Genomic DNA, 22831 nt, shown 5'->3' with positions numbered 1-22831 from the left:
TGAGCTAAAACTCGAAAACTGCTCTACTTAAAAATTTTTGAAGCACGGATACGAAATCAGCATTGAATTGTACTTGAAAAATTTTGATCGTTGACAGAAGTTCACGACTTTCATTTTATTTTGTAAACTAGTGTTATTGTTGAAAGCAATGTGTGGGGCATAGCCAGATATTAGTGACATTCCCCTTAAGTGATATTCCGCTTCCTTCCCCTCGGCAGCATCGGTGACATAACAAGGTTGTCAGTGTGATGCTGCCTCATCGTGTAGTGGAACTTTGGCGGAGTAGGTCGCCTTCATCGCGAGGTCCCGGATTATGCCAAGTGATTCTATCCGCAATTTGCAAAAGGACTGGGAACAAATTGTACCGGTAGGTTATGCAATATTCACAGAATGCATAGGAGATTTTCATGAACCTGGAATCCTTGGACATTTTTTTGGAGGAATCTCATTCAAGATTTCCTAGAAGAATGCTCGGTAGAATTTCTGAAGGAATCCTTCTAAGAATTTCCGAAGATATTCAGGAATTCCAGGAGGAACCTGTGACTTTCTTTAAGAATCACTGAAAACATTGCTGGAAGAAGCCGTGAATGATTTCCGAAAATAATTGTCTCATACGACATTTTGATAAAAATCTTTGTAATAACTTTCAACGAAACCCACAAAAACTTTTCTAGAGAAAAATTCCGATGGAAATATAAGAGGAAATTCCAAGAGAAATTCTTAAGCAATCCATGGAAGATGTTCAGATGAAATCCGTGGGATCCTTTCCGAAAGCAATTCCCGGATGATTTTCGGAAATAATCCATTGAGCAATATCGGAAGGAATCCAGGGTAGGTTTCATGAAAAAGTTCGTTATTTAATTTCCGGGGTAAACTCTAGAAAACTTTGGTGAAAATTTTAATGGAAACTACATTTTTTTTCCAAATGAATCGTTGGAAGAATTCCTGAATGATTTCTTAGAGATATCTCAAAAGACATTACTGGCAGAACTTCTAAAACATTCCTGTTGTATATTTATAGGAAAAATGATTAGAGGCGTGCTTTGGACCAACAAATGATGTGGCGAACTGTGGACGATCTTGCAGCGTGATGGGAATTTGGGAAGCATTCACGGATGACCGAACACGGCAAATGCTTGGTGATAACTGAACTTTAATTTCGTTTTATCTTTACAAAGCTTCAGTGTATGTGTGAGGTTGAACAAAGTAAGTAATTGTAAGGGGAGCCTAAAGTAATTGTGTTTATGCATATGTAATAAATAATTCCATAATTCATTTCTTTAAATATTTAGTTTTCAGGATACGCAACAATAGGGTCCTAAAATTAAAGACGAAATCTCGCTTATATTGAATAATACGATCAAGCATGGTATTCTAATCGGAATTGTACTTTACTCAAACTTGAAAAACAATGGAATAATGAGAAAATTCGAAATAAGTAAAATGGTAAATAGTTCTACTTTGACATTTGAGGCTTTGAGGTCAACCTTGTGGGACTGAGCTCGACATTTTTCGCACTGGGATTTCAAAAATGTTCCTATCTGACATACACGGCGAAAAAAAATCACTCAAAGTATGTGTTATAAGCTAGGGACGAGACAAAAGGCTAAAAAAATAAAAATTATATATTTTCAACTACGGTTAATAAAAACGTCAAAAAATGAATTAATATGTACTCTTGAACCATATATTGTGGTTTAAAACAATAATCCCGATAGGACTTTAGGAGCCTATTCCCTTGAAGTTTTTCTGAAGGAATCGCTGGAAGAACTACTGAAGAAATACCTGGAGGGTTTTTAGATGAATTTCTGGAGATAGCCGACGACGATTTTTCCCTTACCAAATATACCCACATTGCATGATTTTAGAGCCTAAAACTCAATTAAACAGCCGATATCTTGAATTTCGAGTCGCCATCTTGGATTTTAGATCGCCATTTTAAATATTCTGGTCACCATTTTTGGACTCTGAACAGCTTCCTCATTCCAAATATACCAATACAGTAGACGTTCGCTCGGTGCAAACGCTTTAACTGCAATGCTTTTTAACTGCAAGTCCGCTAAGTGCAACAATTTTGCAGTTATCGCACCGCTATCTGTGAAAAACAGGGGGATCACGAAGGGCCAGAATCAGCAACCCAGCATCTGATTCAACATGGCGTCCAATATTTATGTTTTGATTGCTTAATTCATGAAAAAAAAAATGCACTTGAAACCTTGCTTGAAACATCGAAACTGCTTGCGCTGGGAAACTCTTAAGATTCACGTAGTGTTGGCCTTTGTTTGGCCAAATATTTGTCATGTGTAATGGTTGTACAAACTTTGTTTCGCATCGACGATATTGTGGGTCAACATGACAAAAGATCTGGCATCCCTGTAAACTGCATTACTGATCTGTCAGCTGTCAACGAAAGGACTGTCAAAAGCTTATCGACAATTGTTGACACGGCACAAGCATTCATCGTACAAGTTCAACACGAACGCATTCTGTTTTCTATTGTGTCCGAACACAGTGCAACATTTGATCTGTGAGAAATAAATTTGCTAACCGCTCCAGTAATTGAATAGATTATAAAAAAGAACAACAATGTCGAAACCGCGATTTCCTGGACGTCGTAAGTATGCAACAACCGAATTAATTCTGTGTTCATAACCGTTGTTCCTCCATTTCCCCAGAGAGCCTTCTCAAGGTCAACCGAAATGCCCAGCTTCAAACCATTGCTGGCAGACAAATTGCTCCATCGGTTTCTCCCCTGGCTCCCACGGCCGTCGTAAAACCGATCGATCCCTCTCTGCCGCTCCGCGGGCGCCCACCGAAGCGTCTGAAAATGGAACAGCTCTCGGTTGGTCTCCGGCACCAGCAGGGTTCCTCCTTCATCATGAAACTGTTCGATCGGAGCGTCGATTTGGCCCAATTCGACGCGGAAAGCTCACTCTACCCCGTTTGCCGCGCCTGGATGCGCAATCAACCACGGGCTCGAATGTCGTCCAATCCCGACTGCGCGAAACAAACCGAACCGATTGTTGCCCCGGCGGCGGGAGCCGAAACTTCCCGACGCTCGATGCCGGACATTGTCGAGCGGTTCAAGCGGAAAGAGGTGCAGGAGATTCCCGAAATGCCCAAACCGATCGAGTCCGATTCGGAACCGTTTCGGTTCGAGGAGAAGTTTGCCGATGGTGGTGGTGAACTCAACTTGGAAGAAGCGGAAGGGTCAGCTGCGCGGCGGGAGCTTCTGCTGGAGCATCACAAATCCCGGTGGAAGAAAGTGCGTCGCAACTGGCAGGGCCACCGTCAAAACTACTTGAGGAAGTACCAGATCAGCTACGATTTGCTGGATGCCATGTTGATGAAAGAAGTTTGATGAACACGAGGGAATTTGTTGTTTTTGTATCACGTTACGATGAATTACGAATAAGCGATAATAAAGTTTGAAATCTAATTGGTATCTTCTTTTTCGGCACGCGAGTGCTGATTTCTTCCCCGTCCAGATGATGATGATGGATTCGAAGAAATAAGAAATTCAGCAAAACGAAACTAATTACATATTAGGTGTTTTGAATGTTTGCTTTGGCGCACACGTTCGCACCTGTTAGCACGTTTTTCTCGTGTTTACACCTTATCGGTGCCTGAGACTCGGTGCTAGACGTGTGCGCCGCCGTCGTTAAAGTCGTCGCCGAAGATTTTTCCACGCCGCCGCTTCCCGCTTTTATTACCCATGTGGGAAGATTAAATCACACAGATTTTTCATTAGGGCCTAACTGACATTGTCGATTTCTCTTCATCGATCCTCTCTTTGTGCTATTTCAGAACGTGGATTGAGTTTTCCAAAGATTTTTTGGTTGAAATACAAAGCAGACGACTGCATCTTGCTATAGAAACAAGAAGAATAATGATTTTGTTTGTTTTGATCAAGTTATTAGCCAAAGAGAGAGTCGATGAAGAGAAATCGTTCAAGTCAGTTAGGCCCTAATGAAAAATCATTGTTTATATGCAGGTAGAGCCTCTGTTTATATGCCGTAGAGGTGTAGGCTAAGGGCAAGACACTGCACAGTGGAAAAAATCGACCCAAAAACGGATCTTTTAACCCTTTATAAGGCAGTGGCAACTATATTGCCACCTTCTGTTTGTATTTTTTTCTATTTTATAACAATTTATTTCAAACTTTTTTTTGGTTTACGTAAACTTGGGATTACTAACAAGGCCTGATATTTTTTTGGTACTAAACAAAGCTTTAACAACAATTTGGGAGCCATTTGTACTCTCAAAAATGGCTAAATTTGACCGCGCGAAGAAAATTAGCTCAAACTTATTGCAAAATTATAGATTTGGTATATATTTTAAGAAATAATCAAATTATGGGTTAACATGAGCTGAACTACACAGTTTATATTATAGGTTAAGCCCTAATCCACTCTAAAATCTCTTTTCCGGCTTTTCGTCGAAGTCAATAGAAGAAAAGTACCCTAAACGGGCAGTGGCAAGAATATTGCCACCAGCGCTGGTGGCCTTAACGGGCAGTGGCAACTATATTGCCACCTTAAAAGCTCGTTTTTGGGGTAAACGGGCAGTGGCAACTATATTGCCACCAGTGTTTTTGACCTAAACGGGCAGTGGCAACTATATTGCCACCTAGATTTTTGAGAGTTTCTTTCAAAAAACAATTGTTTTGTACATGTAATCATGTATATAATCATTTCCATAATATGCGTTGACAACTCTTCTAGTTTTCTCGGCCTTATAAAGGGTTAACGCCGCTGGTTTCGGTACGTGAAGTTGACCATTCCTGACATAAAAAAGTACGAGAAATAAATAGATTGGTGCTAATTTCATTCACCGCACGGCACACGGTGTCAAAATTTCGATTATTATCGAACTTTCATGTACCTCGGATTTTTCTTCATAAAATGTTAGAATTTCGGCTGTAATGTATAAATGCAAAATTTAAAAATATTCAATCGGGGAAAATTTGAGTTAGATGAGTTTTTGGGTATTTTCCATACTAAAAATAAATAATTACTATTTTAGCCCAAAAAACGTTCCATACAAAATGTATGGAAAAATTTTCGCCGATGAAATATTTTCTAGTTTTCCGATTATGAATATATAGCCAAAATAGTCATTTTCGAAGAAAAATCCGAGGTACATGAATGTTCGATAATGATCGAAATTTTGACATCGTGCGGCACGGGAAGTGATCCATTTTGCCCCATTTTGCCCTTTTTTCATACAAAAAGAGAATCACAGTGTACTTTCCAACAACTAACACGACTGTAAATCATTGAAAATAGCTGCAGGTGTAATTAGAGGTTAATAGAAATCATAAACATATGTGAAAGATCCTTTTAAATGCTTATATTGCCCCCTATGCCCCAACAGCTGCTGGAAATTGTGAATTTCCATAATCATGGATGAAATGGATTTTTAATGTTATTGATTTGAATTTCTTTTTTTGCATAAACAAAAGGCACTAGATCTGTTATCACCAGAATCATCTTAAGTAGTTGTCCAATTTGTCTCATTTTGTCCTATTATCATAGAAAAATGAGATTTAAAATGTATTTATAAGAAACAGATGCTGTAATGGAACAATGACAATAACTTTAGTTGCAATTGGAAGCCAACAGCTATCTTGCGCATAAATGAAAGATATTTTTCCTATTTTGCCCTACATGCCCCTAAATCTGCTGGAAGATAACATTTTTTCTATTGTTTTGTAATGTAACTGGTTGCAATACATGAAGTCCTAGATCATTTTTTATACCTACAAATACGGTTTATCGATAAGGTTTAGAATCATTCACGGGAGGGTACAAATAGCTGTCCATTTTACTCCAATTTGCCCTGATTTGTTGTCGCAGCATGAATGAATCGATTTCTCCCATTTGCTTCAGTCCGAATTGATGGACTTTCGTTACTGAAACCAATGTAATCGAAAGGACTGTTAAAACATATGACTTTGGTGGGGAATACAGGGTAAAATAGGCATTAATCCTAATCTTAATTTGTGGCAAATATGCACATAACTGATTAAATGAGGCATCTTAAATATATATAATTTGGTGCTTTGAGACGCCCTATTTAATCAGTTTAGCGCATATTTAACATATTTTATAAAATACTTATTATGCCCTTAATTCCCCATCAAAAGCTGAAATTATAAAAAAGTCATATATGTGTCTTTTTGATAACATTGGTTTAGGTACCAATGCTAATAAGGGAAATTAGTTTATTCATTACTTGACAAAAAATCAGTGCAAATTGTTTTATTCATTACATGACAAAAATTAGGACAAATTGGGGTGAAATGGACAGCTATTTATACCATTCCGAGAATGATTGTAGTATTAATCGATAAACCGCATTTGTGTATATAAAAAATGATCCAGGGCTTCATGTTTTGCATCCAGCGACATTACAAAATCATACAAAATATGTTATTATTTAGTAGTTTTAGGGGCATGTAGGGTAAAATAGGGAAAATATCTTTCACATATGTGCATGATAACTGTTAGCTTCTAATTGCACCTAAAACTAATTTCAACGTTCCATAGCAGTATTTGTTTTTCATAAATACATTTTAAATCCCATTTTTTCATGAAAATAGGGCAAAATAGGGCAAATTGGACAACTCCCGAAAATGATTTTGGTGATAAATGATCTAGCGCTTTTTGTTTATGCCAAACAAATCAACTTCAAGTCAGTGACATTAAAAATCCATTCATAATTAGGAAAAAATGTGAATATCCGACAGCTGCCGGGGCATATGGAGCAAAATAAGCATTTAAAATAATCTTTCATGTATTCTTATGATTCCAATTAACTTCCAATTACACCTGCAGCTATTTTCAATGATCTACAGTCGTGTTAGTTGTTTTAAAGTGCATTTAGATTTTCTTTTTGTATGAAAATTGGGCAAAGTGGGGCAAAATGGACCATTTCCCGTGCCGTGCGGTAAATAAAAATAGCACCAATCGATTTCTCGCATTTTTTTACGTCAGAAATGGTCAACTTTTCGTACCGAAACCAGCGGCGTTAAAAGATCCGTTTTTTGGGTCGATTTTTCCCACTGCGCACTGTGCAAACGAAAGCAACTCTGAGAGTTTCTGAGTTACTCTTTTTATCGATGATCGACGAAATTTGTCGAAAGACATCCCTATAACTGCAATTTTCATTTAGCACACGCAACTCTTTGCAGTTTGACATTGGTGCCAGATAACAATTTGGCATAATCGGAAGAAATTCTGAGGAACTGTAAGGAATTCTGAACAACACCTCGAACACAGGTTTGCTCTCGTTAGATCCTAGGATGTTAGATATGTCTTGCCTCTAGGGAATAGAAATACTAAATACTAGTTATTCTACTCTCTAGGGTGTAGGCATGGGGTGGGACACTCGATCTCGTATTAGAAATATTAATAGATATTAATGATATTAGTAACGGTGTTAGAAATATTATCAAGTGATCATTGATTTTTTTTGCCGTTGTTTATAAATGTCAAAACAACACAGGCAAATCACAGCCGTAAGTTTTCAAAATATATTAGGGTTTCTATATGCCCAAAATTCTTTAACTCCTCTCTGGCTGATATATTGCAGGTTGGGCAAATCGAAAGGGATTCGTCCCAGTGGCCGTGGGCACTACACTGTTTCGTGGTGGCTTGTCAGTCTTGACAAAAATAAAACACTATTTATGTTATTTTGTCCAAAGTTTCGGTCCGTTTGGGACCTTCTTCAGGGACTCAATAGTTACAGTGTTCTCGTCCAGTGTGGTTCGGTAGAACCTGTAACTGTCGATTTGGTTCGAATTTTCCCGCACAATCGCAGCCAAATTGGATGCCCTATCGGGGGAAACTCGTTCCGTTGGGCACTACATACTACTAAGGGGCCGTCCATATACCACGTGGACAGCTTGGAGGGGGGAGGGGGTTAGCGAAAAGTCCACGCTTGTCCACGGAGAGGGGGGTGGGGGTTCGCCAAATGTCCACGTGGACAACATTGACATCAAAATTAGGAAACAAGAATCTACAAACGAAACAAATTATGTCGCATTATTGATGAGATTCTCTTCAACAGTTCTTTCATTCATTTTATTTTATTATACAATGTCTTTGAGTTGTAAGTTACTTCAAGGAAAAAAAAAATTGTATTGATTCACAGACTAATTTGTTTTAAATTATCAGAATTTCTTCATCGAGGAATATTATGGAGATTTAAAATGGAGTGTGTTTCAAATGTTGGTGTTTCAGTCAGAAAATTTTCATTAAAGATCTGTATGGATTTTTCGAAGTTTCATATCAAATTTTTAAACTACTTCAACGTTTCAAAATACATGTAGGGAATTGCAGGCTTATCTAAAAAATTTTTTTGTAGGTTCCTTTAAAATTGAAGATGTTTCTAATGGATATTAAAGTCTAAACCCCAGCAATACAATTTAGATGCTGTAAATCTTGTTTTTTTTTTGTAAGAATTCAAATATAATCTTATCTCAACAAAAATCTAGGATTTAAAATTACCTCATCTCAACAAAACAATCAGACGATCATAGATTGAACAAACATTCTTAAAACACCGTCTTCAACCAGAGGCTGTACAGACTGAACATTGAACAATCACTAACATTAGGCGACAGACATCACACGAAACACACCCAGTGAAGAATTTTCAGTTTGACGAAAAATTTTCACCAACTGGAGCGGGAATCGAACCCACACTCTCACAAACATTAGGGTGAATATAAAACGATGCCACACCTCGAATTTTCAAAAGCACAAAGCTGAAGAACCGAATGCCAGTTTGCGCTGAAAAGTTGATCGATTGGTTACCCGCTTATTGTGGTGACCAAACGATCAACTTTTCAGCGAAAACCAACATTCGGGTCTTCAAATTTGTGCTTTTGAAAATTCGAGGTGAGGCTTCGTCATATCTTCGCTGAATTAAAAACAATGTTGACAACTTGTAGATTCCTATTTTGTGCTACTTGTTTGTATTCTAGGGTATGTGTGCAATCAGTAATCTCACGCTCACATATTGATCCCATTCGAAAACAAACGATTACAGCATCGATTGATTCTGTTCTTTATTTTTTCATGAGTGCTCACTTCTAACAAAAATACAAAAAATAAGCAAGAAATCAAACAGCGCTTCAATCCTTTGTTTTTCCTAGGATGAAAATGAGAGCCACATGCTTAATAAGGGAACCAATACCCTATGAAAAGTTATAGAATATTTGTAAGTTTTCAATTATATTTAAGACATTGTTCACGAAGAAAAAAAAAACAATTTAAAAAAATAAACTTTTCAAAATGACCTTTTCCATTTATTTTAGAAATATGAAAAAAAACTTTTTTTGGTATGTCCACGTGGACATTAGGGGAGGGGGGTAGGGGTCAATGAAAAGTCCACGCTTATTCACGGGGAGGGGGGAGGGGGTCAAAAACCATGAATTTTCTGTCCATATGGTATATGGACGGCCCCTAATGAGATCTAATGGTGGCGATTACACAATGACCAAACTTCAGTATTTACTTCATATGATAATGTCCCTCATGCATGTCGTTTTAATCCTCCAGTCTGGACAGCACGGAATGTGGGTGGGCAGTTCAGGCAATACATGAACACTTAAAGAATATAGGAGCAGGAAGGATCAGGTCAAGGGGAACTGCAGGGGGTAATGGGCCAAAACTACTTAACTAATCATCGGAAGCTTCGTGAACGGTATTACAAGTAGAAGCTTGGAAGGAAACCTTGGAAGGATGAATGACTGATAGTTCACTTGCCCTTAATTTTTAGTTAATCTTAGCTCCAGATGCAAGTTCCCTGATAAACGTCGAGGAATTTCAATTGCCATTTTGGGTGAATGTCTGAATTAGGTATAACGGATGGATTGAAGAATTTTATATCAGAATTCAGAACTTCAGAATCCATAAATCAATTTATGAGAATATAACGCAATTAATCACAATGCAATTGATTTGATTTTGGTTCCCAGCTTTTTCTTTATGTGATGAAGAACGAATTGATCATCGTTGATGGTCAGATTGATGGCAGTTGTCAGTTGTCTTTGTGTTTAAAAAAAATCAATGCCACTTTGATGTGCATCATTGATATTACTGAATTAATATAATATTAATCTAATATTAATGGATATTACTGCCAATATTAACGAGTGTCCCACCCCATGGGTGTAGGACTGTGTAATGGTCGATTTGATAATAAATTCGGGTCTTAGTAAGCCGTTCTGCACGTCAGGAAAATTTACCCGGAAGAAAATGTCAACCGTGAAAGAATCCATCATTGAACTCATGTTCTTGGCTTCGAAGATTGGCAACCCTGGCGATAGGGTCCGCGTAACGGAGTGGATCAGAAAGCTGTCCGAAACGGCTGCCGAAGCGGATGCTCACCCGAGACTGGTGGAGGAATATTTGGACTACCTGAAACTGTTGCTGTCGTCGTCACCCATATATTTTGTGGACCCCTTCAAAAGCTACCCACCAAAGAACCGCAAGCTGGTTCCACTGGCCGAATCACTGGGGAATTCACTCGCGAATGACTGTCCGTACTTACCCAAAACTGGACCGTTGAAGCCGATTCTGCTGCATCGTTCCGATGACGACACGGCCGTCATTTCTGTCCACCAGAACCAGAAGGGCGAGGTAACGTGCTACATGGCCATCACTCCGAGGAATGAGTAGGAAACATTACGTGTGCCCGATATTAAAGGAATAAATAAAGAATATCAACGAAAATGACGACTTCGTCTTTCCATGATTTGATCCGTTCATTCAAACTTCTTAGCTCCATCCATTCTCTTTTCATTTCGGTGAGGAATAACTTTTCCGAAACATATGCTAATGATCAGCATTGCATTGCAGAGGAAAGAAGATTTTCCCATTCACATGTTTCAACGAGTTGGCAATTTATTACAATAATCCTCTTTGCGAAATTTTCCGGGAACGGGGAACTAAGTAAATCTCTGACAAGTATTCAAAAGAAGCATAAAACCATCAAGAACAACGACCGACCGACCGTCCAAGAAAGTCGGCCAAGAAACACACACCCCCTCGGTTACGACCGGACCTAGTAGTGCAACACAGCAATCCCAGCAGCGCCGAAGAATTGAGCAAACCGAAAACTTTTCTGGAAAACCTATTTTCTTGCTACTGTACTGATGCATCCACGCTCTGGACTATCCCGAGGAAAGTCCCATTCAGCCGGTCCGGTCGTCGGTATAAATGGCCCTAGTTTCATCCATGTTGCTCCGTCTTGGAGATGGAGAGCATAAGAAATAACTTTTGGGTGGTAACTTTTTCGAAAAGACGCTTCCTGTCCTGTCCGTTTCCTAGATGACTGCTTTCGCACTAGGCCAGGATGGACCTCGACCATGGGGCAAAGCACTGTGGGGTTTTTTGATAATTATATTTGACAAAACATTCTTAGTAAAGCTATTATTATTATCGAACCTTTCTGGATGAAAAACAAACGATTGTAGACCGAAAAGACAGAGAAAACAGAGAAGACAGAGAAGACAGAGAAGACAGAGAAGACAGAGAAAACAGAGAAGACAGAGAAGACAGAGAAGACAGAGAAGACAGAGAAGACAGAGAAGACAGAGAAGACAGAGAAGACAGAGAAGACAGAGAAGACAGAGAAGACAGAGAAGACAGAGAAGACAGAGAAGACAGAGAAGACAGAGAAGACAGAGAAGACAGAGAAGACAGAGAAGACAGAGAAGACAGAGAAGACAGAGAAGACAGAGAAGACAGAGAAGACAGAGAAGACAGAGAAGACAGAGAAGACAGAGAAGACAGAGAAGACAGAGAAGACAGAGAAGACAGAGAAGACAGAGAAGACAGAGAAGACAGAGAAGACAGAGAAGACAGAGAAGACAGAGAAGACAGAGAAGACAGAGAAGACAGAGAAGACAGATAAGACAGATAAGACAGAGAAGACAGAGAAGACAGAGAAGACAGAGAAGACAGAGAAGACAGAGAAGACAGAGAAGACAGAGAAGACAGAGAAGACAGAGAAGACAGAGAGGATAGAGAAGGCAGAGAAGACGTAGAAGACAGAGAAGACAAGTTTGGATATAAGATGAAGAGCAAAAATTTTGTCTTCGGAAATTCCAAAGTAAGAAGATGCTAAGGTTGTTTTATAAAGCTTTAGGGGGTATTTAGGGTCTCAGTGAGGATAAAAGTGGTGTAAAGGGGCTTTTATGAGCATTAAAGAGGATTATAAAAGATGCGTAGGGCGAAAGAGCGTTTAAATGAAGCTCTCAAAAGGTAGAGAGCAGATCTCAGAGGAGTATGAAGTGTACATGGAAGTTTTAGGTAAAATTTAGCAGGTTCTGAAATAATAGGAAGATCGAATCCCACTTCTGACATACTCACAAAATAAATCTCCATGAAACATTCCAAACTCCTTGGCAAACCCTTTTAAACCTTCCTGAAACTCCTTAAGGCTGTTTGAAGCCCCTCGAACTTCTCCAGAAATCCCCTTTAAAACCTCCTTTAGAGATCTGAGAACCCCATTTAAACACATATGAAACCGTTGAAGTTCACCCAATACTTCTGAAACCACTAAAACCTTCTGAAATTCCACTCTAACTGTCCAGAAAATTTTGTTAAATCCTCCTAAAATCCCCTTTAAATTCTCTCAAAGCAGACCTTGAAACCTCTTAGAACTACATCAAACCCTCATACAACATTCATGAAATTCTTCTGGAACCCATACTCCATCGTCCCATGGAACTCTCTGAAATCTACCTTCAAGCTCTCTATGCTCTTTCCCATGACTGCCTCCAACAAGGAAATTTCCTTGAACTGAGGAAGTTCTTGAGTATGAGGAAGTTCTCAGCTAATAGCTGTGGAAATGCTCACCACCACCACGCTGAGAAGCAGTTTTGGTCTCAGTGAGAACGATATGCCAAGAAGAAGAAGTTTTAGTTTCCAAAGGAGAAAGTGCTTTTTCACGAAATTTTAGCCACCAGAACCCCCACAGTGCCAGAGGTGCAGATGCATGCCGAGGCAGAAACAATTTTTAACTTCACTCACAATCTCACTTAGCCGGGAAGAGATTTCTGGGAGTTTCTGCAGTCCGAGATTTTGCCTCCGATTGCAGAAAGTCATCGTCCGTCCAAGTTCCCAGCAGAAAGGACACACAGCCAAATCCGGTTCCTTTGCACTACCAAACTACATAGGAGGACAGAGGGAGCTTTTCACCCAAGATACGAGCGAACGAGCGAACGAAACTTTTCTGCTTATTCAATATTCATTTCAAAATTCTCGCACGTTTCTAGCGTTCAATATTTTCACTGCTTTGGCGTTAAACAAACTATCCAAAGTTCCCTTGCGCCGGTGGAACAACAAGCGGAAAACCGGGGTGAGAGGGTGGACGATCGGAGGAACTTTCTATCACTTCCGGAGGCGCTTCTTTTTAAGCGCCTTTCCGTCTCGGCGCGTACGAAGGGTGTAGGTAGGTACCTACTAGAATAGCCAAGAGAGATAACGAAGCGCTTGGGAAAGTTTAAGGTGGCTAATTTTCCTGTCGTTAGCTGGCAAACTGACCGTAAGAGGGAAATTTTTCTTCCATTCAGTTTGGACGGAAATGCGGGGGCACTATTTCGGGGGCATTTCGGAGTTCATTTGCGAGCGTCGAACGTGACTAGGGTGATGAGTTCATTGATTCATGGGATATAAGCCGTGGAGCCCGTGGAGTCGGATGGTATGCGAATTATACGCTTGAGTTATTTTTTCTAAATTGCGAATATTTATCCACAATTTCATCGAAATTCAATGAATCATGATTTGGGAGCACTGAAATTGGCTGTTTCCAAACTACGTGGGATGATTCCACGGATTATTATCAAATCTCATTCAGATCAAGAGGTATAAACATTTGAAGAAATGAAATCCGAAGTTGAAATTGTTATTGTGGAACTAGGGAGTCGCAGTTATATCTGAAATAAAAGATCCATTCCAGTAATAGTTACAGTTTCTCTTTTTTACGTCATACATACAACATGTAATGACAAAACCGGCATGAGAAGATAAAACAATAGTATAGAAGATAAACAATAGTTATAACAATTTCTGAAAAACACTAGGGGCAAGGCAGATCTAACGAGAGTAAACCTGTGTTCGAGGTGCTGTTCAGAATTCCTCACAGTTCCTCTGAATTTTTCCCGATTATGTCAAAGTGTTATCTGGCACCAATGTCAAACTGCAAAGTGTTGCGTGTGCTGAATGAAAATTGCAGTTTTAGGGATGTCTTTCGACAAATTTCGTCGATCATCGATAAAAAGAGTAACTCTCAGAGTAATCTCTCAGAGTTGCTCGCGTTTGCACAGTGTCTTGCCCCTAGGCTGAATGCGATTCAGAAAGGGAAGGAAGTGATGATTACAATCGTTTGTATCCATATCAGACCAAATATACCTCAGCGTCTAGGGGCTGTCCATAAACCACGTGGTCATTTTTTCGGGACTTTTCACCGAACCCCCCCCCCCCCCTCATGACCACGTGGTTTGTGGACAGCCCCCTACACAAATCCATGCGAATGCCGGAGTGTTGGTGGGATATAGTTGGCAATGGGTTCACATATTGGTGCATGGATGGCAAGCGAAAGGTGGTAGATTAGTGTATTTATTACTCTGTAGATAATGCGCTCTCGTTGCACAACTTGTAGGTGTAAGACACAAAATAGGAGGGAAGGTAAGCCAGGGATTGAATCCAGGACCATCTGCATACGAATTAGACGCGGTAGTTTAGTTACTAGACCACCAAGGGCGGCTCCGTTCTACCGTTAAACTCTACCAAGGTTTCTTCCAGAAACTCCTCCGGCCTTTTCTCAGAAATTCTTCTAAGGTTTCTGTTAACGCAAACCCTATCCGTAGTCCTTATTAGTCTATAAGACATACAATGATCTCTCTCGATCACCCATGATCAAGGTATATTCAATTACTCCTTCCTTATCGTTAGCCTTCAGCTATCGAGAGAAAAGAATCATCTCCCAATAGGCATTTTATTGATTTGTACCAACCTGGATTCGCATACATCTCTATACTCGAAACATATCAGAGATCAGTAGCTATAAATCGTTCAATCATACACGTCGATCGTACTACCTACCGCGATAGTAGAAAGAGTGTCGAATTAAACGAAAAGTTGACCGGAATAAAAATGTTTGTTCTCTATCTAAACCCATCGCGTTGTGAACTGTTCGCTAAGCCGAAATCCACCAAAGACTCCGCGCCTACAGTTTATTAAACAAAAAAAATCAGGGCTTCTGAATTTCTCAAGGAGTTTTCCCAAGAGTTCTTTTAGGTAGATTGCTATGGGTATTTTATCGAAATACTTCTAGGAATTCAACGAAAACTTCTCCATGGATTTCTTCATAATTTTATGCAGAGATTCTTTTGGAAATTCTCTCAAACCATTCTAGCGGTTTCTTTAGAAAACTATTCAGAGATTCCTTCAGAAATTCGTTCAGGTATTTCTCCAGGGAGTCCACAAAAGATTTGATCATGAATTCGGATTCCATTGAAAATTTCCGCATGAATATGCACTGGAATTCCTTCACAGATTCATCATGAAAAACGTGCAGAAATTTATTTAGAGATATTGCATCATTACTTTCGGTGATTTAAAAGGAATTTCTCCAAAGTTTCCTGACGGATTTCATACAAATATTCCTTCAAGATTTCCTCCATGTATTTCTTCAGAAACTCATCTGGCATTTCCTCTTGGGATTATTACGATAATTTCTCTACGGATTCTGTAATATTCTTCATCAAAAAATATTTCCTAGTAATTTCTACGAAAATTGCATTAGAAATATGTCAATTGATTTTCCAAGGACCTTCACTGGTGCCCATCTATGCATTTCTCTACAGGTTTTTTTTTCAGATATTCGTGCATAGATTTCTCCTGTAGCACTATCAGAAAATCTTCCAAGAGTTTTATTGAAGGATTTCTCCAAGAATTTTCCTTTAAACAAACTTAACTTTTTATTTGGATTTCCCCACGGGTTTCTCAAGAAGTTTCTGCAGTTATTTCTCCAGGAAGTTCTTCAGAAATTTCTCCTGAGTCTCCTTTAAGAATTCCCATAATTTATTATAAGATTTATAAGATATTAAGATTAATTCAAACGTTCTTTGGAATTATTTTAGATGTCTTCAGAAATTAGTTCAGGGTTTTTTTTTTCAGAAGATGCTGCTGGGAATTATTCTGAAATTCCTTTAAGGGATATTTCAATATCCAGAGACATCTTAATGAATTTCTTTCAAAGTTCTTCCATGGAGATTTTCGGAATATTTCACTATAAGTTTCTTTATTTCATTCTACTGAAATTTCTTCCGTGATTCTTTCCAGGGTTTTCTCGAAGACTTCTTCAAACAATTTCTTCAGTTAGTCCAGCATTAATTCCTACAAGGGTTTTTTTGTTTTTAGAAGTTTCTCTTTTTGTTCCATCAGAAATATTTCCTGGGATATTTTTAGAAATCCCTGCTCAATATGTTCAGGAATTCCTCCAGAAATATTCCAGAAGCTCTTCTTGAAATTGATCAGAAATACTGAAAATACAAAAAAAAAACACTGAACAATCCTTTAGTATTTTTGGTTACATTCTGGAAGAATCTCTGGAAAATCCCTGGAGAAATTTCTGCACATGTTCTGCAAGATTCCTGCATTTTTTAATCCCTGGACAATTGTTTCATCATATCCCTTTTAACACTGCTGGAAGATACCTGCAGGAACTCCGAGAAAAGATTCTTAATTAAATCTTCTGGCAGAATTCCTGGACCAACATTTCAGAAATGCCTAGGAGAATGCCTGAAGAAACCACCTTATGTATCGCCTTAGTTCTCAGAAAATAATCATGGGTGACTTCTGAAGGAGTTCTGCTAGAAATTCCAGTAGAAAAATGCTGGAAAAATTGCTGGAAAAATCCATATAGGAATATCTGAGGAAATCTCTTTCAAATTGTGTGCTTAAATCGCAGACAAAGGTTCTGGTTGTGTAATTGAAAATATCCCTCAATAAAATCCTGAGGGATCCCCTGAAAGATTTTTTAAGGAATCGTTGGAAGAACTCCTGGAGATAGCAATGAAGAAATTTTCAGAAAAAAAATCATACCCAATTTCTTAAGCGATTTGTAAAATCCCTTGACTACCTGGAAACATTTATAAAATACAGTGGTACAAATTCGTTTAAACGCACATACTTCTCAAAACATTCTGTTTATGTTGCTGCATATAAAAAATCGACACTTGCTATGGTGGATACCTACTGGGCTTCCATGGATTCTAACAAGAAAACAAGCCTTTAATCCCCTGAAGAAGGTTTAAAATAAACAGAAACCGTCGGAAGTTGAGGCAAACTTGTTTTCGCTGCTGTCACCGACTGCAAAAGCCGAGAGAATCCCCGTATCCGTTCAAGCCTACAGTCGATAAGCAATCAGAGAAAAAAGTGCGTTTAAACGAATTTTCCTCCAAAAATAAGATAGTTTTTCCTTGATAAAAATAGAACGAATTGAAAAGAATTCTTTGTCACTCGTGCAGATATTATATTACGTGATTGTCTATCAAAATTTATACCAATAAAATACAAATGACCTTCAAGTAAAATTTACCGTTTAAAAATGAGGTACGTTTAAACGATTTTGTACCACTGTATGTCTTGCAGAAACAAAAAACTGAGAGGAATTCTTTAGAGAACCACGGAAGAAATAAATAAAATCTTTGAAATTAAACCTGGAAGAACTGAAGCTGTTGGTATTAGTAGAAACAAAATCGTAAAAAATCTTTGAAAATAAAATAGAATAATACCGAAAGAAATTGTTTAGAAATGTCTTTGGAAAAAAAAATCTGAAAGAAGGTCTGAATAAATCTAATGAAATTCCTGGAGAATACCTTGGAGATATGCCAAGAAGAACTTCCAGATGAATCTCTTGAGGATAAAGAAATAAATGAATGGGGTAGTTCCTGAAGCAGCCACTGGAGAAATTCAAGCAACAATTTCTGAAAAGGTTTCTGGAAAGAAATTTGAATTTTCAAAGGAAACCTCTAGAAGAATTTACGAAAGAAGAATCTCCAAATCTTTATGAAATAATACGTACTGGAAGTGCATCTTTAGAAGATACGTTCTGAGGTATTCCTGGAGAATGAAAAATTTCTTCAAAAATTTCAATATTTTCGGATGAAATCTAAAAAAAAGCTTTTGAAAAATAAACTGACGATGTTTCTCGATGAATTTCTTCAGAAATGATTTATGGAATAAGTTCAAGCATGATCTTATGCAGCACTCCTTATAGGATTTTCCGGTAGAGTACCTTAAGAAATCCAGGAGAAACTTCGGAAAGCATTTCTGAGGAATCCCGTAGACCAGTTTCAAGATGAACCTTTTGAGAATATTTTTGAAAAACTCCAGTAGAAGTTTAAAGGAAAACTCCTGGGGGAATCACTAAAAGAATCTCTGGAGGAATCCCTAAAAATAAACCATATAAATAAATGTGGTGGGATACATTCTAAAGGAATACCACAATATTCCTAAATAATGGACGCATTGGTTAAAAGCCTCTACAGATGATAAAAAAGGATACTAAGGAGAATCTTTAGAATAATTCTTGCTAAAATCATTTTAAGAAATCCTTGCGAGAAACATTTCAGAGAACTTTTATTCAATCCAGAAATAATCCTCAAAGGAATTTCTGGTGATATCCATGGAGAAAACATTGCGGCGTTTTCTCTAGTGCCGTTGTTCCTTTCCAAGAGGATTTGACGCGTGGAATTTCGAGCAAATGCGCATTTGGACCCATTACAACGGTAGCGCGGTGTATCATAATAAACCAAAAAGCTCTTAGAGCTCAACAAGAGAGCTCTATGTTCAATGTTCATACACTGGCCTAGTAACTGGACACTGCCCGAGCAGGTATCACTTGAAAAATATTGGCCATATTCAGAGTGATATCTGTCGTTTCTGTAATATGGAACGTGAAACCTCGGAACATCTGCTTTGCAGTTGTGGTGCTTTATACACGCGCAGGCAAAGATTTCTAAATAGTGGTTGCTTGCAACCCAGTGAGATCTGGTCTGCAAAACCTGGGAAGGTCTTGGAGTTTATCAATTCCATTTCACCTGACTGGGAGACGACGCGTCGTGGCTGTAGCTGATTACTTGACACATGGTACATTGGTTTTTCGGTTTTATCACGATCAAAAAAAATTTTACCGTGATATAAACGAAACCGTGAATTTGGTGAAACGAGAAAAAAAAAATATTTTTTTTATTCAAAACCGTTAAGCTGTAAAATATATGAGTCGTATTTCACATTTTTCAACAGTTTTGGTGGACTGGGCAATGCTGTATTGATTTTATTTCGATTTCGGAATGTTTTAGAACAAGTGTGATAAAAACGAAACGGAAATCGTGATAAAATCGAATAGAAAACCGTGAATTTGGGCGAGTAGTGATTAAAACGACTAGTTATAAAACCGAAACGCCACTGTAATTAGCTGGCTAGATGCGAATATCAAAACGGGACATGCCACAAAAGTTCAGCCTATTGGACGCAGTGGCTTAATTTCCCCAACAGGGGAGGAAAAAAAATCATAATCAGCACATCAAAGGCAATAGTGGAATCGAGTTCAGTTCTATATCATCAGCCGACAGGGATGGTCAAGTGAGTCCACCGCTTTGAGAAATAGATGCACCCGTCTAGCAAATAGCACGTGGATTTTCTTTTGCAATTAAAATTTCAATTTGTAAATCAAACACGTGTTTCTGTTGTGTGCAGGAAAACATGTAATTTCCATTTGGAATGATTGCCCTATTATAGTGAAATAAAGTAACTTTAAAGATCGATCTCAGTAGCTATGAAGAGCATGTAGAACCGTGAAACTACTCCCACAGACAAACAGACGTCTCACTCTACTCATTTCTCATCGTTACCCTTCTTAACGGTTAGTTAAAATATTTTGTAGTTCGCAAATCGCTCGTGATACGTCTGTTTGTCTGTGCTACTCCTAAGAGATACTAGAAAAACTTCGAGTCAAGTACAAGACACTGTCAAGTACAAGACACTGTCGAAAAAGTCGAGTTAAGTACAAGACACTGAAGACGACCTTACAGTTGAGGTCGAAATACGTATCTGTCAAAGGATGCAAATTCTTAGTGGAATTCAAAGGAACAGTACTTAACGCGATTATCTTTTTATTTTTTAGAAAAACTTGTTATTAACATGTACCTAATTGACAAATTAAGAGATGAGATTTGTGAAAAACATCGCGTTCTGGTGGGATTCGAACCCACGATCAGGCATAAAAATGTGTTTACCGTTCATCGATTCTAGCAGTAAAATAAAAACAAAACAACGGCAGCATGTGGGAGCGGACCTGGTGTGGTGGTTAGAAATTCTGACTATCACGCCGAGGACCTGGGATCGAATCCCACTCCCGACATACTCACAAAATGTGGGTTCTTCCTTCGGAAGGGAAGTAAAACATGGGTCCCGAGATGATTTAGCCTACCCGACTAGAAAATTATATCAAGTTTACATCATATTGTGTTATGATGTCATAATATTTTTCTATAACTAACTAGCTGTACCCGGCAAACTTTGTCTTGCCTACTGCGTTTTTTGACGTTTCAAGTTTCCATCCAAGACCAAGTCCCCGGTCACAAAACGTATGTAAGATCGATTTTCAAAAACTCTCAATTTTTCCATGTTTTTTGCCTCATAAACCTTCCTTGGGTGAAAACTAACAGAACAAAACTAAGACGATCAAAATCGGACCTTCCGTTCGCAAGTTATGCGCGGTCCCACGTATGCCACTGCATTTTTATATATATAGATTATGTTATAAACTAGATGCAGGACGATGTTAAAATAACTAAAATTCTAACAAGAATTACATTAGTTTAATCAAGATCAAAACCTATTTTGTTATAATCATATCAAAATTATAACAAAATGAGATATGAATTTTAGCCTCAGGATTACTAGTTTCTATCAAAATTTGATACAATTTTGTAACATAACATTTCAAATGTCGAAGACTTAAAACTAAATTGTAATACAATGAATTATAAAACAACATTTGTAACATAATTAGATATAATTGAGTTATGGTATTTTGAAAACACCAAGGATGTTGAACATTATTATATCACAATTAGTTATGAATATCATAGTTTGTTAGGATTATGTTTTATTTTTGTTACAATTTTCTAGTCGGGTAGGGTTAAAGATCTCGTTAATACAGACAAAAAAAGAAAAAAAACAACGGCAGCATCAATACCATCAGACGCCGCGCCGATGGCAGTCAAGCTGGCGCTTGATGGTTTTCACTTCCCCACGAAAATATTCATGAGCAGTCATGCTGAGGCGAGTGATTGCGAAAAATGTCAAATATTTTCAACTGCTAATAACTCACTTGTTGAAGTAAATAATTTAAATCGATTTGCACAAATAGCTAGAGCACACTCCTAGCTTTGTGATGCATGTAAAGAAGTTTGTCTAGAAGCGGTTTGAAACGCAGAAAAATGCGAAAATGGGAGAGACATAAATTTCTGTCGTCGTTGTGCTCGAGTACTGGCGCTCTCGCGCTTGAAAACCGTTTCGAGAAAGAAGACTGCAGGAGAAAAAAATGTTATGACATTTATTTTTCGAGCAGTTTGAGTTTGGCTGGGCCTGTGATGTTCGTGTGGAAAAATGTCAAATGTACAGCCGGTAACCGTATTTTCCAGTACATTTTACATCCCTGCCCACGACTCTGCATTCGCTAGAACAGCGCTTTATCCAACTAAGCCACAGAACAGATAATGATTATGCGGAATAGTAAGAAAAACTGACTCTGAAGCCACACCGTGAACCCTCCGTTTTAACAAACCCATCTCTCTTTCGGCTTAGATGTCAATCCACAACGCGTTGGTCTAGCGAATACGGAGTCGTGGGTTCAAATCCCACCGGAATGCATTTTTTTTTTCACAATTTCCATCTCCCAATTTGTCAATTAGCAACATGTCGTGCCTTTAATTACAAGTTTTTTCAGTATATTTCAGATATACCAGCAAATCTGGTAAAATGCCAGTTAAGGGCAATATGTACACTAGGGCAGTTCAAACTTTAAACATGTCAAAAATTCAAAGCTCCCATATGTTCATTACAATCCTTGGTGCAAAACTAGAGTCCTGTTAAATTTTCAGCCATTTCGGTGGTAATTTAATGGTGGCCCAAAAGCAAAATAGGTTTATATTTGAATTACTATGGAGAATTTTCGAAAAAGGTTCTCCTCGTTGTGGAGCTTTACCACATGGATAAAGTCATAGGGTCAAAGCCGAATTAAATTCTTCATACCTCAATGATGAATGTTGCCGAAGACCGCAACTCGTTTTGACTCACGAGACAGAAGTTATTTATCGATATTCAGCCATGCATGCATGAACAGAAGACCACAGCTCGATCGACATGCTTGACACGCAATCATACTATGCGTGTTACCTTCTTGCACACCTTGAAGGGAATCGTGTATGAAGATGCGCATGTGAGTGAGAATTTGTTTAAAAACTTTTTATCCGATTGTCGAAATGAGTTCCGGTCTTCGGCAACATTCATCATTGAAATCTGAAGAATTCAATTCGGCTTTGACTTTATGACTTTATCCATGTGGTAATGCTCTACAAAGAGGAGAACCTTTTTCGATAATTCTCCATAGTAATTCCCATATAAACCTATTTTGCTTTTGGGCCACCATTAAATTACCACCGAAATGGCTGAAAGTTTGACAGGACTCTAGTTTTGCACCTAGGATTGTAATGAGCATATGGGAGCTTTGAATTTTT

At 38.3% G+C, this 22831-nt stretch overlaps 2 protein-coding genes across 2 annotated transcripts; both read left to right on the top strand.

Moving 5' to 3' along the window:
• The first annotated feature begins 2471 nt into the window (after positions 1–2471).
• On the top strand, positions 2472–3480 carry LOC109429086 (protein lin-37 homolog). The gene is made up of 2 exons (XM_019704924.3): positions 2472–2614; positions 2676–3480. Exons 1-2 carry the CDS (start codon positions 2587–2589, stop codon positions 3359–3361), a joined length of 714 nt encoding a protein of 237 aa, XP_019560469.3. The 5' UTR covers positions 2472–2586; the 3' UTR covers positions 3362–3480.
• A 6721-nt stretch (positions 3481–10201) lies between these two features.
• On the top strand, positions 10202–10748 carry LOC109399282 (uncharacterized). The gene has a single exon (XM_019671718.3). It carries the CDS (start codon positions 10269–10271, stop codon positions 10689–10691), a length of 423 nt encoding a protein of 140 aa, XP_019527263.3. The 5' UTR covers positions 10202–10268; the 3' UTR covers positions 10692–10748.
• The last annotated feature ends 12083 nt before the right edge of the window (positions 10749–22831 follow it).

This window comes from Aedes albopictus, chromosome 2 (assembly GCF_035046485.1).
Source record: "Aedes albopictus strain Foshan chromosome 2, AalbF5, whole genome shotgun sequence".
Taxonomy (NCBI): domain Eukaryota; kingdom Metazoa; phylum Arthropoda; class Insecta; order Diptera; family Culicidae; genus Aedes; species Aedes albopictus.
Note: the sequence above shows the minus strand (reverse complement) of the source record. Positions and strands in the feature narration are given on the sequence as shown.

Bases quoted from the DNA above. Each gene is read 5' to 3' on its own strand.
- LOC109429086 (XM_019704924.3), top strand. From the start codon at position 2,587: ATGTCGAAACCGCGATTTCCTGGACGTC. The intron at 2,615-2,675 runs GTAAGTATGCAA...CCATTTCCCCAG, and splicing joins ACCGCGATTTCCTGGACGTC to AGAGCCTTCTCAAGGTCAAC.
- LOC109399282 (XM_019671718.3), top strand. From the start codon at position 10,269: ATGTCAACCGTGAAAGAATCCATCATTGAACTCATGTTCTTGGCTTCG.